Source organism: Bombyx mandarina, chromosome 16 (genome assembly GCF_030267445.1).
Source record: "Bombyx mandarina strain Sakado chromosome 16, ASM3026744v2".
Classification (NCBI taxonomy): domain Eukaryota; kingdom Metazoa; phylum Arthropoda; class Insecta; order Lepidoptera; family Bombycidae; genus Bombyx; species Bombyx mandarina.
Window position 1 is genome coordinate 12,070,032 of NC_143222.1, and position 27,517 is coordinate 12,097,548.

The following is a 27,517-nucleotide window of genomic DNA, read 5'->3' on the forward strand; positions in this document are numbered from 1 at the left end:
AGAGAGAGCGAGATAGAGTTGTTTTTTTTTTATTGCTTAGATGGATGGACGAGCTCACAGCCCACCTGATGTTAAGTGGTTACTGGAGCCCATAGACATCTACAACGTAAATGCGCCACCCACCTCGAGATATAAGTTCTAAGGTCTCAGTATAGTTACAACGGCTACCCCACCCTTCGAACCGAAACGCATTATTGCTTCACGGCGGAAATAGGCGGGGTGGTGGTACCTACCCGTGTGGACTCCCAAGAGGTCCTACCACCAGTGAAAGAGTATTCTTTATTGTACACAAAATGAATAAATATTGTGAAACATTTTTTCTTGGTCTTATCGCTAAGAGTGATCTCTTCCAGACAACCATTAGATGGGCAAGAATAATTTCGAAATGAATTGCACACTGTGTATCTATCTATTATAGAAATATATACACACACGCACATACACACGCGTACACACACACACACACACACACGCGCGCAATATACATATTTACAGGTACATACGTACAGATTTATATTTATAAATTATATAGAAATTTGAACAATGTAATAATAATTTTGCTTCTTTACACATTTATAAATAAGGATGGATGCTCGTAATAATTTTAGTATATTTGGGCCACCTAATGAAGATCATCAACACTATTACCGTAAATACAATCATTTTATAAACGTTCAACGGGTAAAAGATTAAACCTATGTAAAACATAATTTCTTTAATTAAAAAAAGCTGAAATAATTACCTATTCCAAGATTAATTATGTTAAGTATGTCTAAATATGTAATTACAATTAAATAAATTCTATAATAAACTTCTAATTCTAATACTTCTATTAAAGTTACTAAAAAAATATGTTTATGCTGGGCAGTTTTCGTGTATTTTAAAGGTTACGCCATTACGGCAAAGTTTGTTTACGAAATTGCACCCTTAGAATGGAAGTGGTATAACTAAAAAATTTAAGATTAGTTTTATATTTCAAAACACTTATGTATTATTATTAAGAACCTACATTTTAAGTAGGTAATACGTGCAGCAAAAATGTTGGACTCCTTTTCACGAAAATTGCGCGGACGGAGAAGTATGAAATTTCCCACACTCATAGAGAATATAGAGAAGTAGTGCAGATTGCTAATTTTTTTTTTAATTGTGCATAAACAATATAAAAATAAACTAAATGAATAAAAAAACCTTACACACATTAGCATGTATTTGACACACACACACGCACACACACATGCATTTATACTTTTTTTGTTTATTGATTTATCAATCTGTGGTCAAATTGAGAATAGATTAATATTTTTTGTCTTTAATATTAATTTTCTATAATGTAGCCTTGGCGACATAGAGCAATGATTATTATAGAAATGATGATAATAGAAAGGTGACAATAGAACTATAATAATGTTCAAACTTAAAATTTAAATAAATTATGGTCAAATTTCGACCACTGGACTACCATTAGTAGATAATAATAAAATCATTTATTGCCTTTCACACAGATTTAGATTATTACAGGCAGCCTACAAGGAAACAACAAAAAAACAAAACACTATTATATCATTTCTGGCAAGCAGCTCAACATTTGCACTTGTATATTATTAATAGGAATTTTATTAAGAATATTGACAATTTATGAGGAATTTGACAAGTACGGATTAGTTATAGATATATGTAGTTACATATTGTAAATTAAATTAGTTTTATAAGTGCAATAAAAAATAATTTAAATGATAAAATGATAAAATGATAAAGCCATACCTTTTTCCAATGTGACGATTAGAGGGTATCCTATTATTCTTTTCTATATTATTCTATCAGCTTATAAAATTAAACAGTCTCTTTTAGTCTAGAAAAGGACAAAGTACTCTTTCTGTCTTTTTCAAATAAAATGGCATGCCTTAAAGTGTTTAAACCGAAAAACTAAAAAAATACAATTATTGTATTACAATATTGAAGTTTACCAGAAACTAAGAATTTTGGGTTGAGCCACTTTAATTCTAAAGGTACAAAATAGTATTGAACACGTGACATTACCCGAATAATTTTGAAAGTAGTTGGTTCCCATTAAAATGCTGTTAAAATGCGTTGTATTTCATTTTGACGGTCTAATGCCAAAACATCATGTGCTACCAATATACGAGAAATAATATTATTGCTGCTCTCGGTGAATAAACGCCCTGCGAAGCGAGTAGCATATCTCAACTCACACTCACAATTCTTCATTTTTCACCGTATAGAACGTTAACTCGATTTGATTTTGATTTATTCATTTACAATTGAACAACTAGGAAAAAAAGATGAAAAGACATTTTGGAGGGACCGCGAGGAGCTAAATTGTGTGAATTGTTTTATTTTGTCTATTTAATGTTTCTTAGTTAATGCGTATTTAATATTTCTTCGTGTATAAGTGTAATTTTGAGACCGTCCTGGCCTAAAGGTTAAGGCGTCCGGTGTATTCGTATCTTGCAATGCACCGGTGTTCTAATCCCGCCGGCGGGTATCAATTTTTCTAATGAAATACGTACTTATCAAATGTTTACGATTGACTTTCACTGTAAAGGAATAGCATCATGTAATAAAAATCAAACCCGCAAAATTAATTTTTGTAATTACTGGTGGTAGGACGTCTTGTGAGTCCGCACGGGTAGGTATCACCACCCTGCCTATTTTTACCGTGAAGCAGTAATGCGTTTCGGTTTGAAGGGTGGGACAACCGTTGTAACTATACTGAGACCTTAGAACTAATATCTCAAGGTGGGAGGCGGCATTTGCGTTGTAGATGTCTATGGGTTCCGGTAACCACTTAAGATTAGGTGGGCCGGGAGCTCGTCCACCCATCTGTGCAATAACAAAGTAACGTGGGTTTATTAACTGTTTAGTATCTGTGAAAGTGCGAAAATTTAAAAAAATTAAACAAAACCGCTGGACGTAGCTTCTCGAAGTCTTCGAAAAGGTCCACTGAAAAAAATCTCAGTATATAATCAGCATTTTGCAGAGATTATATTTTATCCCATATTATCTGATCTCATTTCATTTCATTCCATGCCAATTGATTAATGCTTCAAATTAATCAAATCCATTTCACTCCATATTATCATTTTTCATAAAAAAAGATTAGGCTCTATGGCATGATATTTTTGCCTCTCTAGTTGGAAAAATAAAACTACTAAAGAAATACTCGATCGAAACGTTAAAATCCACTAATTTGTAACACGCACTCGCACAAATGTCATTCGTAGTACTCATTTCGGTAAAATTACTCGGTTACGAGATCACAACGTTAATAGGAACTCGCACTCACAAAATAACACCGAGTACGTTTGCCGCTAGGGGCGCTGTTCCAATTGCATACAAATTTGAGCAAACTGGCTCGCTAGTGAGAACGTTACAAAACTCGCACTAAGCACACAGATAACGGATATAAATGTAAGATTTTTATTATACACATACATATATTTAATATACATCCATAACCCTGGAAAAGACATTTATATTTATCATACAAATATCTTCCCTTGGCGGGATTCGAACTCACGACCCCCGTGTGTAGTGACCATGTCACTTACCACTACACCAGACGGCCGTTAAATTTGTTTTTTTTTCTACCGATTCTAGTAACCTCGATGGGTTATTCTAGATTAACTGAGCTAGTATCGTAGTAGATGAGCTCACGGGGCTCAAGCCGGGAGTGTTGCTAACACTGGCCCTAGCAAGAGCAGTGCTTCGCAGAATCTTCCGCCGGATCCGAAACGCAACCTACTGTGAAGATCCGGCGAGAAACTCACTGGGCTGTGTCTAAGGGTTAATTTACTCGTCGAGCCCTTCATTGCAGGTGACGGGCTTGGCGAGGATGGTGACCGGTGCTTGAGGTACCTAAAAGCACCGTTAATGGATCGGGAGGATCCGTAATGACGTGAGATGGTGAGATGGTATCAAGGATATACGACCTTATGCCTGTAACGCTGCGAATTAATACGTAGATAACAGAATTACGATTTTACGATAAGGCATTACCAAGGGGGATCCATATCTTCTACTGACCTGCACTTGCAGATAGCCACCTGCGAACTTATGATGTCCTAATTGAGTTCTACCGAACAACACTAAACACCAAAATAAGCTTAATTCCTTCTCGTTTAAGGTTACTTTCGCTTCAAACAGCGGCCGAACGTCCGACCTGACGCTTCTGGTTTTTTTATATTATTATTTTGTTTTTATCATTTACGTGGGGTAATAAATATTTTGCATGAGGATCACGGTGTATTGTTATAGTGACGTAATGATTTTCATATTATGCATTATAATGTTTTTTAAGCTATTGCTTAGCTTCTATCGCGGGTCTTGAGCGTGGAGACCGAATCCAGAAATTCCGTAACGAAAATAACCTGACTCCCCACTACGCCTACTATGTAGCTCGCGTTCAGCACATTCAAACGTTGCGTCGGTGTAGTGTTTGTGAATAAGCGCGCGGCATGACGTTGCACTGCATGCGCATCATGAAAATTCTGTCCATCTCTCTCTCGCGCGGTCTAGCGTAAGAGTCTGAAGGGGACAGTTAATGTTTTGCTTTTGTTAATGTTTATAAAAATATCGTGGTCTTATTTTATTATTGTTTTAATATTAAATTATTATTATCTAATTATAATTGCATAAGTCGATAAAAAATGCTATGTAATAGCTTTACCGCGGCAGTCCCCTAGTGCCACACGTGTTTTTTTTATGTTTTGTTTTTGTTTGAATTGTAAAGAAAAAATATATGTAAAATTAATTGAATTTTGATATTGAGTTACAACTTAAGTAATTTTAGATTTTTCGTATGCGATAAAATGAAGATTCAACTTTGGATGTGCGTTTTTCATTTTTAATTCTTACCGTTTCTGGTTTCCTGGTACTATACCTGGTAGTATACTATGTACGTGGTATGAAAGTGTTATCCTGAGGCCCTGATCTAAGATATTCCCGTCATCATTATCACCACCCACCATCGGAGCTGAGTCTCCGTTACCACCTGGAACCATTTCATCTATCTACAGTGCGTCTTTTTGACCACGTACCGTCAGACTCTGTTGTAAGCTTCTTACTGCGTTTCTTAGTACTATACGGTTCTATAAGTAATTTTCCATCAAACTAGATTTAAAAAGAATTCTTCCGTGTTGGCGGAAGCTTGGTTTTGCCTCTGTCATTGCCAACGTCCATGAGCCATGAAACAGGATCAGGTTTATCTGCATGTTTATCTCACTTATGATACTTCGGTACAGGTTTGGAAACGACGAAGATTGACCAGCTGCCTAGGGAGATGCCTCCCTCGCCAGATCTGAGAGCTGATGAACCAAAGACACCCTGTTTGGTGGGAGGAGCTCATGCGTTCATATTAAAGGTTTGTTAAGCGCTCCAAGTACCGAGGTGGTAGATCTAAGAGTTAGATTGGTTATTCACTGTGATCCAGTCTAGAGAGAGAACATTCTAGATTTAATTATGTCGAAAAAAGCGAAGAGTGTTAGATCGTTGAAATAAAACAAAAATGGAATCCAGAATTGCATTGTTAGACTATTTTATTTATTGCTTAGATTGGGTGGACGAGTTCACAGCCCACCTGGTGTTAAGTGGTTACTGGAGCCCATAGACATCTACGACGTAAACCCACCTTGAGATATAAGTTCTAAGGTCTCAAGTATAGTTACAACGCCTGCCCCACCCTTCAAACCGAAATGCATTACTGCTTCACGGCAGAAATAGGCAGGGTGGTGAAACCTAGCCGTTCGAACTCACAAGAAGCCCTACCACCAGTAAAATTCTCTGCTAATACTGAATTCTGGTATTAAAACTTTCAGATTTCAAGTTTCTGCGGGCTCGCACCTCTGAGGTTCGAGCCACGGAGTCAGGAATACGCGGTGACCATCTCCAAGGGCAAATGTTTTTACAGTTACATTCTCGTCACCTTTCTGGGTAATACAATTACTGAATGCTAGAACAAATTCTTTATCGAGCCTATTTTAGAGTGGTACTATCGTTAATCGCGGACGTTTTATCTATAAATCTCATTTAAACTTCATTGTTGTACCTTTTGATTCTATTGATATGATCCTAATCACAAAATGAATAAAATGTGTTTAGATTTACTACAAACATGCTGTAAGTAATGAATGAAAGATTAACCGAATATCATTTGCTTAATTGTACTCTAATTGGAGCATTGGAGATATTTTTCTCGTCGAACGACGAGTTAACTAACCTATAGACACAGCCCACATAGTTTCTCGAGAGATTTTCTCAGTGAGTCGTATTTCTGATCCGGTGGTGGATTCTGCGAAGCACTGCCCTTGCTAAGGCCAATGTTAGCAACGCTTCCGGTTTGAGCTCCGAGAGCTCACCTACACACTAGGGTAACGCTGATATAGCCTCTCAAGGCTATCAGCATAGGTAGGGAAAAAAACGAGATATTTAGTGATAAGAATCACTATTGCCTTAAAATCTAATTTAATTTACATTTTAAATTCACGTCACGGACAGATCCAATCCATAATCAGATATGAAATACGATTTCTGACTTTACGTTAAGATCGAAGAATCTCTTATGGAGAAATGAGAATGCCGAGAAAGCTCATGCTTTTTCGAAAAGCCTGAAATACAGTACTGTGGTTCGAACTAAAAATATCTCTTAAAAATACGAGATTAACAATTTGTATTTCTCCGAAATCTGCAACTGGGCCAATTTTAATATTCACTTCATAATTTTGTTACGAAATTCTAGGGAATGGCTTTTTTGTCTGTGTTTCGCTTTTGTTTCACTCCTAAATTGTCTTTGTTTGAAGTCTGAAGTCAGCGGACGATACAGATTTTATGTATTTTTGAAGGTGTAGAAACATATGCGAATGTATTTGTATTTATTTTTATATGTATATGTATTTTTTGTTATTGCTTAGATGGATGGACGAGCTCATAGCCCACATGGCGTTAAGTGGTTACTGGAGCCCATAGACATCTAAAACGTAAATGCGCCGTCCACCTTGAGATATAAGTTCGAAGGTCTCAAGTATAGTTACAACGGCTGCCCCACCATTCAAACCGTAACGCATTACTGTTTCACGGCAGAAATAGGCAGGGTACCCGTGCGGACTCACAAGAGGTCCTACCACCAGTGATAATATCACCACCAGTGATAATATAAATATAATAAAATCTATGTCTTCATTCGGAGAGGAATAGTTAGGGTGGGTCAGTAAAAACACCATATGTTTCGGGTTTAAAACATGGTCGGTTTGGCTCGATGGAATTCAAAGTGTTTAAGGCATTAATGAAATCTTTTAATAATCGTGATAAATTTCAGTAATTTGCACGATATATGGACTGGTGGCGGAGATAGGAGTGGGAGTGGAGAAGTCGGTGCGCATGTCCTCGCGCATGTCGCAGGTGGTGTCCGCGTGTGACATCCTTGTGGTGGCGGTGACCGCGGGGGTCGGGGTGTACGGCGCGCCGGCTCGCATGAGGACCATGCTCTCCTATATGGAAAACATAGTTGCGGTGAGACTACAGCTACAGACTTCTCGGCGGGTCGCGATTCGGATCCGGTAGTAGATTCATTCGCGAAGCAGCTGCTCTTGAGTTGTTAGGTCTCTTTCGGAGGCGCTCGGATAGTTGTTAGCCAATCCAACCCCTCTTGGCTGAGCCTTTGCTCGCCCACCTACCCTACTACCCTACTACCTACACTACTAAAAAAAATACATATTTAAAAACACAGTTACGTATTATATCGAGGGGTCGGTATATAGCTTAAACTAGTCATCCCGATAGTTAAATGACTATGTTTTGACGACAAATCTATATGTGTGTCCTACGTACATTAGAAGATTAGATCGGCGCACGAGTCTACGGCACTTTTTACTGGTGGTAGGACCTCTTGTGAGTCCGCACAGGTAGGTACCACCGCCCCGCCTATTTCTTCTGTGAAGCAGTAATACGTTTCGGCTTGAAGGGTGGTGCAGCCGTTTATCTCAAGGTGGGTGGCGCATTTACGTTGTAGATGTCTATGGACTTCAGTAACCACTTAACACCAGGTGGGCTGTGAGCTCATCCACCCATCTAATGTTAGTTCATAATATGTTCAAATGTTATCTCACTATGTTATGAAGGGTGGGGCAGCCTTTGTAATCATACTGATACCTTAGAACTTATATCTCAAGGTGGGTGGCGCATTTACGTTGTAGATATCTATGGGCTCCAGTAACCACTTAATACCAGGTGGGCTGTGAGCTCGTCCACACATCTAAGCAATAAAAAATATATATATATATTTTTGATATCTCGCAGGTAGACCGTGAGCTCGGCAAACATCACTCGACTGCAACGGAACGAAAACTGTGCGCTCTGCTGCTCCTCATCCTGTTATCCTTCACGATTCTGCTCGTTGATGACTTCTGTTTCTACGCGATGCAGGCCGGCAGGACGGGCAGGCAATGTATGCTAAATATGTTTCGGTTTGAAGGGTGCGGCAGCCGTTGTAACTATACTTGAGACCTTAGAACGTACTTCTCAAGTTGAGTGGCGCAGTTACGTTGTGGATGTCTATGGGCTCCAGTAATCGCTTAATAACAGGTGGGCTGTGAGCTCGCCCACCTATCTAAGCAATAAAATAAATAAATAAAACTGTATAAGACATACCGTGACATAAATAGAGCAATTTAACACTATATTAAAAACATAGTTTTACTGGTGGTAATCCGTTTTGTGATACCGTTAAGTACCACCACCCTGCCTATTTCTGTCGTGAAGCAGTAATGCGTTTCCACCTTCGATCAATAATACTACTATTACTACTATTATTGATCGAAGGTTTCCACCGAACTAAGCAATAAAAAAAAAGCACGATCACTCGTGGCGTTACGGCAATTCGAAACATGCTACCGATATTCTGTGAGAAATGAAACGGAAAAATCTAGAAATGTTTTTTTTTATAGAAAAATAGACGGTAGTTCTCAAAATATTCAAAATTCTACAAACAAAGCTTTAGGCTTCTGTGAATAAGTTTAAAGTATTCGAAATGTCGGAATGAATGTAATGAAAGATAAGCACGCCATATTTCAGCCGTAAAATAAATTTAATTATTTCTAGGACTTGCTAAAACCTAAGAAAATACTATAAATACCGATATTAGGTATATTTCCATTTGTGTTGACGTTTTTAGAGTATTATTGGACCTATTTATTAATTGTTGTCCATGGGTTTCCGGAAGGGAATTCTCCTGCTCAACTATATACATCTATTAAATATGAGTTATAAATTTTCATGGTTATATTCTGTAGCGGCGTCTATTGTCGAATAGATGAAGCTATACAGAAACCGTATCGATTTTTGTCGAAGACTAAGTTTAAAGGATAAATTTTCTTTTCTTCAACATGAATTTATTTCTCTTCTTGTTCAAAATTTACAATTATATATACATATTAATTTAGTTGACAAAACTCTAAAGTTAGGTTTCTGACGATAGATGGCGTTACAAACCCTTTTTTTTTTTGTCTGGAGGAAATCGCCGGACTTCCGCCCTTCACTGGGGATGGAGGGCGGGGCATGTTGGAGTCGAACCGACTAAAACCTCCTGTCTCTCAACAACCAACGTCCAAACCTCGCATGAGACAAAACTCATGAAAAGGCAAAGGGAGGAAAGTGAAGCGTTTAGTGCAGAGCACATCTCTCCCATCACCCTCCCCCTCGGGACGCCGGACTGGCGGTCGTCGGCGCCACGACCACCAGCCCTCTCGGCCGGCAGGCTATCCGAAGCCCGCGTTGCAAACCCTAAAATAACATTGCGTGAAATAATTAGTAATGTGTGATTTTCTGATTTAAGGAAAAAAATGTAAATTTAATATGATTTACAGGGGAAATTGTCACAAACTACGCTGGTTTCTACTTCCTATGGTACATTGTGATGGTCTTAGAACTACAATTTGCGTTTACAGCGCTGTCATTGTGCGCTCGACTCAAACTATTCAATGAAGCGCTTAACGTTGTTACCGCTTCGCAAGTCTGCAAGCCTGGTAAGTTGAATTTGAAACATTAGTCGAAATTCGACTATAATTAATTGAAATTATAAGTTTCAACATTATTATGGTCCTATTGTTACAGATTTCGCCAAGACGTCAATAAATACTCGTAATATTAAAGATAAACAATACTAACCTATTCTCAATTTGACTACAGACTATAAGCAATAACAAAAGTTTGACAATAAACAAAGAGTATATGTTTGTGTGTTAAATACATGGTAGTGGGTGTAATGTTTTCTTTATTGATTTAATGTATCTTTTATGCATTATTTTTAAAAAAATATTAGCATTGTGCCCTTCTTCTCCATATTCTCTATAAGTGTGGAAAATTTCATACTCCTCCGTCCGCGAAATTTTCGTAAAAAGCATACAAAGTTTTTGCTTCATGTATTAATATATAGATAATCGACGGGAAAATGAAACCATGCCACTGAACGTAGCTTCTCGAGCTCTTCAAAAAGTCCATTGAAAATGCCTCAGTAAATTACTACCATTATTTTACTGAGACTTTATTTCATTCTATATCGTCTCTTATTTAATTTCATCTCAATTGATTAAAGTCGCAAATTAATCAACTTCATCTCATTTCGCTTCATTCGTTTTTCTTCATATTACAAAAGAATATAAGAAGAAAATATAAGACTTGGCTCAATAATCTCGCTGCCAATTCAAGAAATTAAAAAAAAAAATCACCAATTTTTAAGCCACGTATCCGGCGTGCTTAGATTTAGCGTAAAGTGAAAAAAATTACAATTATTCGATCTTAAGCGACACAAATCAATTCTAAACCAATCTATGTATATAGCGTGGGGCAATCGGCAAATGAAACGAAGACCAGTGTGCTTACTGCGAGTTTTTTAACGTTCTCGATAGCGTAAAAGTTAACTCATATTTGTATGGAATGGGATCGTTTGCATACTTTTGCCGCTAGGGGGGCGCTGTTCCAACTGCATACAAAATTGGCTTAACTTTTACGCTATCGAGAGCGTTAGGAAACTCGCACTAAGCACACAGAATAACTGATGTAAATTGGACCAGCATATTCCTATATCTCCAGCAGTGGACGATTGTGGGCTGACTATAATCATACAAAAATTTAATGTCTAATGTGCCACAAAAATAGTCTTGAGGAATAAATTTTAATTATGTGAATCTCTTATTGAAACCTACTTTTTAAAGTGTGGTACATTCCCAATTTTTATCAGATTTAAAAAGTTTTTTTTTATTGTCCTTGTGCCTATAAGACGAACATACGGCCCACCTGATGGTGAGTGGTTACCGCCGCCCATGGACTTCAGCAATTCCAGGGGCAGTGCCAAGCCGCTACCTACCGTGTGTGAATTGATCATAATTAAATTTAGCTTCCGACATGTTTCAGTGAAGAAACCTAAGAACTCGCAACTAAGTGTATACGCGACGAGCGTCAGGCCAGTTAGCTGTAAGCGGGAAAACGTTATTGTTGACACAATACGAGTGCGTGACAAAGATGATGCTTTTGTGATGATGAAAACTGGTAAATAGTATTTCTCTTTTTCGATATATTGGCTTGATTTTTTTTATTGCTTAGATGGGTGGACGAGCTCACAGCCCACCTGTAGTTAAGTGGTACCCGCCTGCGGGATTCGAACACCGTTGCGTCGCTAGATACGAATGCACCGGACGTCTTATCCTTTAGGCCACGACGACTGCAAATATAGCCTACATTGACGCGTATACAGATTGGTCACTCACACACTCGGTAGGCAGCGGCTTGGCTCTGCCCCTGGCATTGCTGAAGTCCATGAGCGACGGTAACCACTCACCATCAGGTGGGCCGTATGCTCGTCTGCCTACAAGGGCAATAAAAAAAAAAACAACTAAGGGCGGCGCGCAGTCATACTTTGCAACAACTATAGTGTAATTTGTACAGCTGATGGTGTCCCTTGTCTACAAGTTCCGCCATGTGAGGCGGTGGGGCGACTCTCTCGGATGCGGTGCACACTCTGTGAGGTGACGCGTCACATCGCCGACGGGTACGGCCTGCCGCTGGTCATCATTCTAATGTCGACTCTACTGCACCTTATCGTCACACCCTATTTCCTTATTATGGAGATAAGTAAGTAAATGCTCATCCGAAGGCAAATCAAGTTATCAATAGACACAATGTTATTTAACGGATTTTTAGCACGATTGTCCCGATATTTGGGCGTGTCGCAAGAGCCATGATAATGGATAAGCTGAAGACTGCAGACGCTAGGAACATACAAATCAGATCCGTGTGCTTAGTGCGAGTTTGTTAACCTTCTCGATAGCCTAAAAGTTAGTTCAGATTTGTGTGGAGTTCGAGCGTTTGCCGCTAGGGGCGTTGTTCCAACTGCATACAAATTCGAGTTAAATTTACGTTATCGAGAGCGTTAAATAACTCACCCTAAGCACACAGAACTCGGGCACAGTAGAGAAGTTTTCGTGGTCAACCCTACAACCGAACTCCCGGCGCCACCCCTAGGACACCCGACCGACGGATCGTCAAGGTCGTCGTATCGATGACTCTGCGTCGCCGTCTCGCTATACCAGACAAGCCGCTCCAGGTGGTGCTCCAGGTGTTCCGAATTACCCCACCAGACTAGAACTAGCCTGCTTGATCTGAATGCGACATACCGCCAACTGATTACACAGTAGATAGTGATGGTCGCAGTTTCCCTGCGAAATCGAATCAGGAATGAGAAGATTCGCAGAAGAAGCTTGATAACAGACGAAGAAAGATTGCAAGGTAGAACTGGCAGTAGGCAGGATATATTGTTCGTAGAACAGATGGGGGCTCCAGTCAAAAAGTTCTTGTTTGATTGACGACCAAAAACTATTAAAACAATTCCAAACTGTTCAGTACGATATTTGGTTTATTAGTACTCGACGAGCTGTGGTGATATTACATACCCGATCCGGTGGACCGAATGGTAAACAGTTGACGTCGCCCTAAACACGTCATTACGGATCCTCCCGATCCATTAACGGTGCTTTTAGGTACCACAAGCACCGGTCACCGTCCTCGCCGAACCCGTCGCTTGCGACGAAGGGCTTGACGAGTAAACTAACCCATAGATACAGCACACTGAGTTTCTCGCCGGATCTTCTCAGTAGGTTGCGTATCCGATCCGGTGGTAGATTCTGCGAAGCACGGCTCTTGCTAGGGCCATTGTTAGCCACACTCCCGGTTTGAGCCCCGTGAGCTCACCTACACGTCAAGGAGCCTTGAATAGCTGCCAATAGCCTTGAAAGGCTATTTCAGCTTCTCAGCACAAGTAGGAAAAAAAGGTTAAATTAAAATCGGTTTTTCTCCAAAACGTTAATTGGAAACAAAACGTGAAAAGCAATGAGATATCAGGGACTATGGTAATTGTTTTAGTTATTATAAATTTCAGACTTACATAGGATCGTAACGTATTAAATAATGATATCAGAAGCGATTGAAAGATATCTCTCGTAAAGACAGCGTCATATTGCATTATAGTGTCTTATATATCGTGCGATCCGGTCCGATGAGACCGCACGAATACCACGATCATACCTATTTCTGCCGCGAAGCAGTACTGCGTTTCGGTTTGAAAAGTGGGTCAGCCTACTGTAATAACTGAGACTTAGAACTCATGGTTCAACATGGGTGGAACCATTTATGTTCTTGATGTCTTAGGGCTCCGATAATCACCTAACATAAAATGAGCCGTTAGCTCCTCCACCGATGAAGCAACAATAAAAAAATGTAATCACTTTACTGCTCAATTGATTATTAGCCTTGACAACTACACCAGTAAGTTCAAATTCCTATAATGATTTTAGCTAATTTGGTGAGTTTTAAGTGAAATCTTAATCTTTGCAGTCGTGTCAACGCACAGACTGCACTTCCTCGTCCTTCAGTTCCTGTGGTGCACAACACACTTGATAAGGATGCTGGTCGTCGTGGAACCTTGTCATTACACAATGAGAGAGGTACCTGATGAATTAATTGGGTTGTAGCGCGCAACACTGGCATATTACTAGTTAACACATTACTGGTGGTAGGACCTCTTGTGAGTTCGCACGGGTAGGTACAACCACCCTACCTATTTCTGCCGTGAAGCAGTAATACGTTTCGGCTTGAAGGGTGGGGCAGCCGTTGTAACTATACTGAGACCTTAGAACTTGTGTCTCAAGGTGGGTGGCGCATTTACGCTGTAGATGGGCAATGGGCTCCAGTAACCACTTAACACCAGGTGGGCTATGAGCTCGTCTAGACAAATACACAATAAAAAAAACTTTCTTTTATATTGGATGCAGATTTGAGTCCAAATGTGTAAACCGAATTAGCCCACTACCTCTGGAAGTCAGATTTCGAAGCACTCTTACCAGACAAACTTAATACGAAAAAGAAAATCATAATGTTTTTGTAAATTTTTTTAGGGAAAACGAACAGAAGACATAGTGTGCCGACTCATGACCTTAGCGCCGCATGGTGGAGTTTTATCATCCAGATTAGAGGTGTTATCTCGCCTGCTGATGTTGCAGAACATCTCCTACTCACCTCTGGGCATGTGCACGTTGGACAGGCCTCTAATGGTGACTGTAAGTTCCATCGGTTATTGTTCATACATACTTAATCCTGCAACAAATGGTGTTTGGAAAAGGAAAACACCGCTTTTCTTCATTTGATGAAATATTTCTTGGCCTCCCGCTGGGCTTAATAAAAACATTTATGCATTTTGGTTGATTATCGATCGCTACTAGTAATGGGAAATATCGTTATTGCCAATCTTATGTAACCTTTTAGAGAATTTATCATGACATTCAAAACGAGTCGTATGCTTGAGCCGGATCCAGCTTTATATCTCAGCGTCATCTGTCTTAAAGGACCAGTCTTCATTGGAGCACGATGCTGTTACTTATCTGTACCCTAATGGCTAATTGAGAAGCTTTTCTAGACTATACTGAGACCTTAGAACTTGTATCTCAAGGTGGGTGGCGCGTCTACGTTGTAGATGTCTATGGGCTCCAGTAATCACTTAACACCAGGTGGGCTGTGAGCTCGTCCACCAATCTAAGCAATAAAAAAAAAAAAAAAAAACTCTTCTAGCTCGTTATTAAGTAAATGTACCAGCGTCTTCTCTTTGCTGATCGCCTAAAGCAGTTTTTTGAAATTATACTTCTTTAGGCGCGTTATGAAAAATTGATGAGAGTGAAATTTTACGATGCGCGCGCACCGTGACACAAAATTAACAGAATGAAGTTGCCCACTAAATCGCTCATTACAATATGACCGACGTAACTTGGCGAGTCTGAGTATAGCCCCAGGTAAACTTTCCGAACCGTACCTAGAATTACCGAATTTATACGATGTCAAGAAAAGGGATGTTCAATATGCGTGTTTGAGGATTTTGTTTAATCGATTTTTTTTTAAATTGATTAAAATTGAAATGAAAAAAAGAAGAAATAAATTTAATAAAAATAAAGTATAACTTCTTACGCGCGTACATAAGTACACGCACAAAAATTGGTATTCGCCAGCGGGATTCGAACACCGGTGCATCGCTCGATACGAATGCACCGGACGTCTTATCCTTTAGGCCACGACGACTTCATGACATAATCTAAAACGATCTTTTGAAATACGCGACATGTTTCTGAGTTATATCCATTTCCTCGGACAAAATCTTTTGTATCACACCCACTATTATTTAACCCTTATTACAGCGAGGTTCACGTTATTTTTTATTATGGCTTAGATGGGTGGCCGAATCCACGGCCGGTGTCATGTGGTTACCGGAGCCCATGGACAGCTACAACGTAGTTACCACCATCCACCTTGAGTTCTAAGTCTTAGTTTTTACAGTACAACGGCTGGTCCACCCTTCAAACCGTAAGGCATTTCTGCTTCACGGCCGAAAAAGGCAGGGTGATGGTACAGACCCGTGCGGACTCGCAAGACATCCTACTACTAGTAATTTAAACAAGGCCCCGGTATTTCTGTGCTTAAGATTAATGTGCGTAATGTAGATAGCCGTGAAAGCTGTGAACGATTATCTTTTGCATCGCAACGCCATTTCTTTGGAAATTTTCCTAATTTTTTTTCTTTTTATTTCTTAAATAGGTGGACGAGCTCACAGCCCACCAGTTACTTGAGCCCATAGACGTCTACAAAGTAAACGCGCCACCCACGTTGAGATATAAGTTCTAAGGTCTCAAGTATAGTTACATTTTATTACATAAATTGTTTTGAACGGATTTTAGTCCGAATACTAAGTGGATGGTCAGATCTCCCTCTGTGACAAACAGAAGACGTATCACTATACTTGTCAATAGCGCGCCACGTAAGCAATCGACTGGTATCAAGCGAATAGAGTGCTTCATTATTGCATTTAGCTCCAGAACTGCTTTGTGAAATGCTATTAAGTCGTCGTGGCCTAACGGATAAGACGTCCGGTGCATTCGTGTTGAAGCGATGCACCGGTGTTCGAATCCCGCAGGCGGGTACCAATTTTTCTAATGAAATACGTACTCAACAAATGTTCACGATTGACTTCCACGGTGAAGGAATAACATCGTGTAATAAAAATGAAACCCGCAAAATTATAATTTGCGTAATTACTGGTGGTAGGACCTCTTCTGAGTCCGCACGGGTAGGTACCACCGCCCCGCCTATTTCTGCCGTGAAGCAGTAATGCGTTTCGGTTTGAAGGGTGGGGCAGCCGTTGTGACTATACTGAGACCTTAGAACTATATCTCATGGTGTGTGGCGCATTTACGTTGTAGATGTCTATGGGCTCCAGTAACCACTTAACATCAGGTGGGCTGTGAGCTCGTCCACACAGCTAAGCAATAAAAAAAAAAAAAAAATATTAAGAGTATAGGAATTCGATTCTCCAACTCACTCCATTCTAATATCACAACATTATGTAACAGATATTGGCGCGAAAATGCGGGAATCCAATAAATATTCGTATGACAATCACAGGCTCCAAATTCTAATGTATTTTTTTTGTACTTTTTTGGCCAGACTGTGTGAGTGAAGGGAATTGTATAGACATAAATTGTAAAAAGTAACACAATTACTGGGTTTTTTTTTTGTAATACTTTTTCCAGAATTTACTTAAACAAATAGCGTTATAAATCCAATTCCCTAATACTTTGATCATTATTAGTAGATTTTCATAATTCCTCCTCCGTGCGTCGTATTCCTCAGTGCTGAGGGTCGTGACCTTTACGGAGCACTTTTGTTAGGACTATGTTCCTCCATTCGCTCCTGTCCTCCGCGCAGTGTTAATAAGAGTCATAATTAATAGTTTTAAAATATACATTAGAAAATAAAGAATTTTTGATACCAGGCTACCATAAAGTCAAAGAGGTCAGTCGTTATCGAATCTTGCACTAAATAGAGTCACAACTGACATATTTCAATGTTTTTTTACAGGTACTTGGAGCGGTCACCACTTATTTAGTTATACTCATTCAATTCCAACGATATGATAGTTAATAAAGAGATAAATAAAATCTTTTTTTAGTAGGCATATATTTAAAGTATTCTTTTTTTATTTTTATTGCTTAGATGGTTGGACGAGCTCACAGCCCACCTGGTGTTAAGTGGTTACTGGAGCCCATAGACATTTACACCGTAAATGCGCCACCCACCTTGAGATAAGTTCTAAAATCTCAAGTATAGCTACAACGGCTGCCCCACCCTTCAAACCGAAACGCATTACTGCTTCACGGCAGAAATAGGCAGGGTGGTGGTACCCGCGCGGACCTACAAGAGGTCCTACCACCAGTAAATTCTATTCTTTATGAATTCCTTCTCAAAACCCTTTAACACCACGCGGGTTGCTACGCCCACGTCACACATTTATTTCCCAATTAATTTTTAATTAAACACAAAATATAACGTTTGAAACTCAAAATTAGTGGCGCAATACCAGAGCCGCATAAGTCGCAAAGAGGTTTTAAATTTGCATTCGAATCGGTAATGAACATAAATTAGTTGGAAGTTGAAAACAAAGAGGTTGCTCCTGACGCAAGCGAAACTTAACGGCATTAGAACGATGGAAGTTTAATTCTGGTGACATACGGACACTGAGTTCATCGGAATACAGCCAGTAATTTAAAATCTAGCTTAGCGGTAGGCAGCGGCTTGGCTCTGCCCCTGGCATTGCTGAAGTCCATGGGCGACGGTAACCACTCACCATCAGGTGGGCCGTATGCTCGTCTACCTACAAGGGCAATAAAAAAAAAATCGTTAGTTTATTTTGAATGATGAGCATTGGTGTTTCTGATCTAATTGCTAACCCATTGACATCTATTACTATTACTGGCGGTAGGACCTCTTGTAAGTCCGCACGAGTAGGTACCATCACCACGCCTATTTCTGCGGTGAAGCAGTAATATGTTTCGGTTTGAAGGTTGGGGCAGCCGTTGTAACTATACTGAGACCTTAGAACTTAGGGTAGCCGTTGTTAACTTGAGATCTTAGAACTTATATCTCAAGGTGGGTGGCGCACCGCTTAACATCAGGTGGGCTGTAGGCTCGTCCACCCATCTAAACCAAACCAAAAAAAAACTCCTGCATTTTTTGCAGTGAGTAGGGAAATGTTCTCGAAAATGGAAGCAGGTAGTGATTCGTCAAATGATACTATTTTTATTCGTAGCTAATAAACGAATTTTCGACCTATAAAGCACTTTTATCAATTTTCATGCAATGTTCAATGTCCGGTGATAAATATTACATCGACCTTTAAAAAGAGAAGATCGGATAATTTCGGCTTCGTAGAGCGTTATCTCTCTCGCACACTACCTACGTCACGCTCAAGTGCGGTAGTATGCCGTCCTAATAGATACCAGACTGTTTCCTGCAACAGAGATAGCGCTCTTCGAAAAGCCGGAATTAGCCGACTGTCTGTTTCACAAAGTCGATGTGCAATATTTATTGTCGGGCACTGTAAGGGGATTCAGACAAATAATCTTGATTTCAATAACCCATTTATGCATTACATAATAATTAACAAAACACGACCTGTATCGTAAATAGTACAAACGTGTCGTCCGTGTGTAATAAGTTCGAATGCAACTTAACTCCGCTGCGATAAAGTTTCAGATTATATAGATATCTTTGACTAAAATACCTATAAATTTTCCACTTTAGTGGTTTATAATAGTAGAAATTAGTGGAATACCCATTATTTTTTCGAAATATTTTCGACTTAGACTCTTTAAAGAGATTTCAATTAAATAAACTCCTCCCACCACAGTGTTTTTTGCATCGTTTTATGAGATGGTTGTATTTTTGAGCTTGAAAATAATTCTGGTGGTAGTTTGTATTCCTTCAGTGACGATGACGTAGGTCTAAAAGCCCTTAAAAATTACTTCAAGTTAGTTTTACGTAAACAGTACCAGGTTACCATAAATATTAAGAAGCAAAAACAATTTCTTTTGATCGTCCTGTACCAACAATAGCTTGTTAGTATTTGCCACATTTTCATAATTTCTTGTCTTTCTTTTCGTTTTGAATTCCGTAATTAACCTTACTTGTATAATTTACGCATTTTTTATTTATTTTTTAGAATTGCGTAAGCAAATATATCGCGTTCATCTCTAAATATTCCAAACCCACCAAGAGAAGTTATGCAATTATGATCTCGCACCTTTTGCTTATTATGGTTTTATTTATTTATTTATTTATTAAGTTGCACCAACAAAGTGATCATCAATACAAAACATTGACAAATTGACAAAAGTTCATGGCAGATGTCACCTCAATTATAGGTGCAATCGACAGTGCATTAACATAAAAAAATATATATATATACAGCTAAGATTTGATTACATTTCATTCATTGCTTGCTTAAGATTAATTTAATTGGGAGATGATCCGCGACAGATTTTTCCTGTAAGTAGTGAGACAGTTAGAAAAAACATCTATTTCATTTAAAATAAGTTCAGCGCAATCGGACAACTCCGAAGGAACATTGACGGAGACCGCGCTACCGTGGACATTATTGTAGTCCCAAAGGATTCTGTTTAAGATAGAGTAAGCACCTAAATTCGAACAAGCTAAATCCCAGATAGAGACTAAAGTGTTCAGTTAAGTCGTCGTGGCCTAAAGGATAAGACGTCCGGTGCATTCGTATCTAGCAAGCGATGGAACGCTGTTCGAATCCCAGGCGGGTACTAATTTTTCTAACGAAATACGTTTTTTTTTTTTAATTGCTTAAATAGGTGGACGAGCTCACAGCCCACCTGGTGTTAATTGGTTACTGGAGCCCATAGACATCTACAACGTAAATGCGCCACCCACCTCGAGATATAAGTTCTAAGGTCTCAGAATAGTTACTACGGCTACCCCCACCCTTCGAACCGAAACGCATTACTGCTTCACGGCGGAAATAGGCGGGGTGGGGTCCTACCACCAATGATTACGCAAATTATAATTTTTGCGGGTTTGATTTTTATTACACGATGTTATTCCTTCACCATGGAAGTCAATCGTGAACATTTGTTGAGTACGTATTTCATTAGAAAAATTGGTACCCGCCTGCGGGATTCGAACGCCGGTGCATCGCTACATACGAATGCACCGGACGTCTCATCCTTTAGGCCACGACGACTTGGTCAACGTACTCAACAAATGTTCACGATTGACTTCCACGGCGAAGGAATAACATCGTGTAATTAAAATCAAACCCGCAAAATTATAGTTTGCGTAATTACTGGTGGTAGTTCCTCTTGTAAGTCGGCACGGGTAGGTACCACCGTCCTGCCTATTTCTGCCGTGAAGCAGTAATGCGTTTCGGTTAGTAGTGGGGGTAGCCGTTGTAACTATACTTGAGACCTTAAAACCTATATCTCAAGGTGGGTGGTGCATTTATGTTGTAGATGTCTATGGGCTCTAGTAACCACTTAACACCAGGTTGGCTGTGAGCTCGTTCACCTAAAAAAGCAATAAAATAAAAAAGATTTTGCAGAAAGAGCGAAATATTCTTAAATTGTTCATCTAAAACAAAGTTCCCGTGTAATAATGCATTGCGCTATTTATCATGAAAGTTGACGACAAAAGGGGTAGCAGCATATGAGGGTGTTGCATGCAAAGTCACAATCTCGGCTGTAGAAGTAACGCTCCTACGCTCTTCATGTAAAACCGGGGTTGTCAGATGTTTTTTCTCTAATTTCCCACATCAAAACTCCACTTTGCTTTATGGACAAAAATTTAAACACCAAATAAATATTACAACTACTTCTTATTACAGATACAGTGCACTAAACAATTTGCTAAAAACATTATTAAAGACTTCAATATTTTACACTATAATGGCGAAACAAGTTAATCAAAAAGCGCTTTAATATGATTAAGTATCTATGATCTGATTAAAAAACTGACTAAAATACAGTTTTTTATATTCAAAATTTTGCAATTTTTTTTACGTAATCACCAACAAAGATAACTTTTCAGTTACATTTCACTCAAAGGCTACCACCCCCAGTAACTCATTTTTCCCACGAAATAGTGAAAACGTTACCAACCTAGCAATGCCGTGTAAAAAGGGCTAGGCTTGTCGATTTTAATATATCGATGTCTTTAATTCTAAAACGGGCTATAATTGTTACATGCCATTATTCAGAAGGTAATTTAAAGAATACTTATACCAGAAAGGAACGTAAATTGTAAATTTAAGTAGACAACATAATATGTAATACAATGTAAAACTGTTACCAGAGTCTGTAGTACCACAAGAGGAATTACGTCCTTTTGAACATAAGAACGAAGTATTTAATTAATTTAAGACGTACCCGTTCACATCATGGTCTAAATTAATAAAACAGTTAATGTTGGACTGCCAAAGATCACTCTATGATTTGTGGGTACCATATTATTATGTTCCGAGGGTCGATTCATTAGAAAGTGTTTAACATGATCCCATTATCTTGCATCGCCCGTCACTGGAATATTTAGTTAATCCTTAGTAGATAGATCTTTATTAACACCTAACATCCGACTTTAAAAGTGTTTTCCGGGCATTATGACGATGAATCCTGATGATGATGATGAATCCTTGAAATGAAAATACGAGACAGAAGAAGACAGATCCTTTTTTAAACGTAGTTTTAGAATATTCGGCGATAAGCTTGGCTGCGTCTCGAGTAATGCTGCGATCCATGACCGATGACCACTCGTCATCAAACGGGTAAAATCTACAAATATAAAAAAAAACACGTGTGGCACTCGGAGACTGCCGCGGTAAAGCTATTGCATAGCATTTTTTATCAACTTATGCAATTACAATTAGACAATAATAATTTAATATTAAAACAATAATAAAATAAAATCACGCTATATTTATAAACATTAAGAAAAGCAAAACATTAACTGTCCCCTTCACACACATAAGCTAGACCGCGCGAGAGAGAGATGGGTAGACTTTTCATAAAAAGACTTTCATAAAAAGTCTGCCCATATCTCTCTCGCACTGCATGCGTAACATGATGCGCATGCAGTGCAACGTCACGCCGCGTGCTTATTCACAAACACTACACAAGTGCAACGTGTGAATGTGTTGAACGCGAGCTACATGGTAGGCGGAGTGGGGGTGTTAGGTTTTATTTTCGTTACGAAATTTCTTGATTCGGTCTCCGCGCTTAAAGCCCGCGATAAAAGCTATGCAATAGCTTAAAAAACCTAATCTCAGCCTAAATCTAACAAAATATACAATAACCAGTATGTAGTGGTAGCTTACTAAGCTTGAATCACATTACATTTGTTAGAATCAGAAGAAATCTTTCATACTGTCTACAAAATTTAATCGGTTTGTTTGAGAGTTGTTGGACGATTCAAGTTTTACATCAAGATTAACTCACAGTAACGACTTATGTTATAGGTTAGACTTCTATCGCACACTGTGTCCCATCACTAAGGCTGTAAACTATTTTCGGAACGGGCTGTACTCATGGCGTACCGGCATAGTACATTTTATCGTATTTATATACATTTTATTGTATTTACCCGCGCATTTTACATCCTTAAAGAAATAGACATTCTATTTAAAAAAAATTTCCTTGATTATTTTAGAAGATAAGTTTGTAAGCGTGACTACTATACAATGATGATTGTTGTTGTTGTTGTTGTAGTCCTAGGGTACCCCGCTGGTACATAGGGCCCTCACAAGTTGTCTCCACTTTACCCTGTCTTGCGCTTGCTCCTTAATGATAGAGCATTGTAAATTAATTTGTTTTTTTAGTGTTGCTTTTCTTCTGCATCTTATTATCTTGCAATTATTTTGAATTTGGAACACGTATATTATTTTTAGAGATGAAACGGATACCGGATAGTAAATCACTATACGGCCGGATTTCGGATGGTAAAATTTAAGAAAATCTCATGGTTATACAAAAGGCAATTAATACCACAATTATAGGCTATGGACAACTTTTATTTTTATAATCGCATGTCAAAAGTGATTGTTTTATCAATAGTTTGTTTAATACTCAAAGTTAACAAGTGGCAAATTGTGGTGAATGAATACCAAATCGTCGTCGTACCGAGTCGTCGCGATCTCCGTTCACGTGCGACAACACCCGAACGCGCACGGATACTTCCGAAAGTTGATTTGAAACTTTGATTTGATTTGAAAAAAAAAGGGGCCGAATATCCGGCGCTCCGGCCTCGCAGCTTGCCGAATATTCAGTATCCGGTATCCGGCCAAACCACTATCCGTTTCATCTCTAATTATTTTAAAAACTTCTCTCGATTTTGCTCCATTTCACATATTTTTTCGTGTTCATTATCGAATTACAATATGAAATGGGGTGTTAAAGAAAAAAGGCTTGCAATGATCGTCTTACGCAAAGTCGTTATGGAGTCGTCGGTCATATTCCAGACACTTCAAAACTTCAAAGCTTGGCATCAGCCGTACGTTCGTATATCGTAATATCAACAGATACAACAATATTTCGTCTGTCAAAGATCGGGGCGGCTGCGTGCTGTTAGAACTACAAAGGCTGTTAATGCTGGTAAAGCCAGAATTCGTCGAAACCCCATTAGGAAGCAAAAAATGTGATCGGCTATATCGGCCTCTATAAAAGCCAAAGGTGGCCATTTCGAATAGATTTTTTTTGCTGAGACTAATAAATATGTAGGTAAAATTTTAATAATATTACATTACTTCGTTTAAAAAAAATGTATTTTCATGGAGGAATGGAGCGTTTAGATGTGAGTAAGAGAAAACGATAAGAAAAGGAGGAAAGAATGGAAGAGAAAAGGAAGATGGCGATGACGGTTAAACGAGCAAGGCGTAAAAAGGTGTTTAGGCGGGCTCCGGATAGCCTGCCGACCGAGAGGGCTGGTGGTCGTGGCACCGACGACCGCCAGTCCGGCGTCCCGAGGGGGAGGGTGATGGGAGAGATGTGCTTCGCACTAAACACTTGACTTTCCCCCCTTTGCCTTTTCATGAGTTCTGTCTCATGTGAGGTTTGGACGTTGGTTGTTGAGCGACAGGAGGTTTTAGTCGGTTCGACTCCGACATGCTCCGCCCGCCGTCCCCAGTGGAGGGCGGAAGCCCGGCGACTTCCTCCGGAAAAAAAAAAAAAATTTTTTGTTAAACCTAATTGTTTGGGCTTGGTTCTTTTTATATTTAGAGCGCAATCGATAAGACACTTGGTAGTTTGTTAGGAACTCACCGAAGGTCTTTGTAGTTATAATAATATTTTGTAGCACTATCTTCCTGGAGTGGCCACTCCTGTCTTCCTTCTTTTTATCTTGATGAACACTATCAGTTTTTTAAGTAATTAATTAGCTGCACTCAATATTCGCTACTATTTTTCGCGATCGCACAATTTTGATGCGCACGATTCAAACTCGACTTTATAATTACATTGATATAAGAGGGGAAAGGGGCGGGACTATATCGATGCGCTCTCAATTACGTTCAAAAATATTAATGCGATGTATCCATTGCAGATAGCGTAAACAATAATGGTATTCTCGTTTTGCCAGTGCTCTCCAATTTGGTAGGACAGCTATGGTACAAATACAACGAGACTTCAACTACGACTCTAGGTTAGAGGCGGTTTCGATGTCATGAACTTTATGACCTTAAGGATAGGAGTTATTATGGGTATGGCACTCATCGCAGCCACAATTTTTTTTTTATTGCCTAGATGTGTGTATAATTTTGCGGGTTTGATTTTTATTACACGATGTTATTCCTTCACCGTGGAAGTCAATCGTGAACAATTGATAAGTACGTATTTCATTAGAAAAATTGGTACCCGCCTGCGGGATCCGAACACCGTTGCATCGCTATATACGAATGCACCGGACGTCTTATCCTTTAGGCCACGACGACTTCAAAACCACAAACTTAGAATTATTATTATATTTCATCGCTTCATTTTTCAGATATAATATTTGGTAAATATTATATCTTCAAATGAAGCGATTCATATAATAATGATCGAACTTCACTTGGGAAGTTCGTTTGATCTTATATTTTACTTGGTACCAAAAGTAATATAGTACAGGTTTCAATTTACAAATAAAAAGCGTCTTTGAATGCATTTATAAGCATCATTGATTCTGATCTATGTCCAAATTCATAGTCTCTAACTCATTTAATCTCTCTAACTCACTCACGTCCCTAACTCAAAAAAAGAAAGAAAACAATAGATGTAATTTTTTTATTGTCTATTATGTATTTCCGTCTACACGGGTGGATGAGCTCACGATCCACCTGCTATTAAGTGGTTACCGGAGTCCATAGACAATGTGATGACATGAGAAATGACATTGAAATGAATTCTAAGTCTCAATTGTACAACATAATTACTTTCCCTTCTTTGAAATAGGAACGCATTACTGACTGATTGTACAAATAGGTGATACAGCTACCCGTGCGGGCTCACAAAACGCCCTACCAGTAGAAGAGTATTTAGCGAATTAAAGGCTTAAATTAAATTAATACTAATAAAATTAAATTAATAATAATAAAAACAAAAAATTTAATTAAAGAATTAAAAATTATTTTTTTTGTTTTTATTATTATTATTGCTTTTATTTTAGTCCGAGATTGTAGTTATTATTTTTATTTAATTGTAGTATAAATGAAATGTTAATGCAGTGTAATGAAGTGTAATATGGATGCAAAATCTGAAGTAAATGAAATCAATAAAAAAAGTAATAAAAAAAGGCAGGCTGAAATTTGACTGACTCGATGGTGCAATAGTTAGCACCCCTGACTATTGCGCCGAGGGTCGCGAATTCGACCCTCACACGGGACAAGCATTCATGTGATGAACAGGTTTGCTGGGCGTTTATTATCTATATATGCATATCTTTAAACGTATATAAGTATGTATGTCAGTTTCTGGTACCCAAAACACGGGGAACCCTAATTTGGGGTCTTACAAGCGTGCGTGATTTGTTCCTAGTTATTTATTTAAAGCTGGGATCGGAAAAGAACGAAAATTATTGCTGAACTATTCTCGAAACCGAAAACGTAAACCGAACCGATCTATACGTCTCTCTTCGCATTTACGGATTCTTATAGTTTAAGTTATTAATTGGAGTTTATGTAATATTGGAATGTTCATAAGGCCTGTAATTATTAATCAAAATCTTTATGCAACTATTGTTGAGTGTTATTTTTTTTTTTGTTATTGCTTAGAGGGGTGGACGAGCTCACAGCCCACCTGATGTTAAGTGGTTACTGGAGCCCATAGACATCTACAACGTAAATGCGCCACCCACTTTGAGATATAAGTTCTAAGGTCTCAGTATATTTACAACGGCTGCCCCCACCCTTCAAACCGAAACGCATTACTGCTTCACGGCAGAAATAGGCAAGGCGGTAAACATTTGTTAAGTACGTATTTCATTAGAAAAATTGGTACCCGCCTGCGAGATTCGAACATCGGTGCATCGCTCAACACGAATGCACCGGACGTCTTATCCTTTAGGCCACGACGACGACGATTTAAGTCTTCGGCTCATTTTATTCCTTTGCTATCAAACCGACAGTGTTCCAGTAAGTAGTTCTAATAAAAGTCAATAAGCCTTACAATTTAAATTAAGGCTTTATACTCCACCGCAAAACGCGTATACGTCAAGAAGATCCTGTACCTTTAAAACATACATAATATGTAACCTTCCTTTGTTTCTATTTAAGCGATCAATATATCTGTGAGCTCGGCTCCTTCTAAGACAAATGATTAACATTATCTCAATGCAAAGACAGACAAAGGTGTGTTAACTGAACGCACGTCCAGCCATTTTGTATTATTATTGTTTGCGAAAAGGACCGTCGGAGACAATTCCCGCTAATGCGTCACTCTTGGAGCATTCACATGGGACCCGACGTTACGGGAATACGTGCTTTAAAAGCAACTGAATTAACGTAGGTATTTCTTTGAACGTCTCCTAACGAGATAATGACAAAAACGTTGTCAATCAAAGCGAAGAAGGTCAGAAGCGCGACGGAAATTAGAGTTAT

General features: G+C 38.9%; 1 protein-coding gene across 1 annotated transcript; it reads left to right on the forward strand.

Moving 5' to 3' along the window:
- The first annotated feature begins 5,264 nt into the window (after window positions 1-5,264).
- On the forward strand, window positions 5,265-17,820 carry Gr9 (gustatory receptor 9). Its single transcript, XM_089733491.1, has 10 exons — window positions 5,265-5,380; window positions 5,835-5,949; window positions 7,331-7,524; window positions 8,311-8,458; window positions 9,876-10,034; window positions 11,422-11,556; window positions 11,953-12,138; window positions 13,897-14,006; window positions 14,457-14,618; window positions 17,461-17,820. The coding sequence occupies exons 1-10, from the start codon at window positions 5,300-5,302 to the stop codon at window positions 17,521-17,523; spliced, it is 1,353 nt and encodes a 450-aa protein (XP_089589617.1). The 5' UTR covers window positions 5,265-5,299; the 3' UTR covers window positions 17,524-17,820.
- The last annotated feature ends 9,697 nt before the right edge of the window (window positions 17,821-27,517 follow it).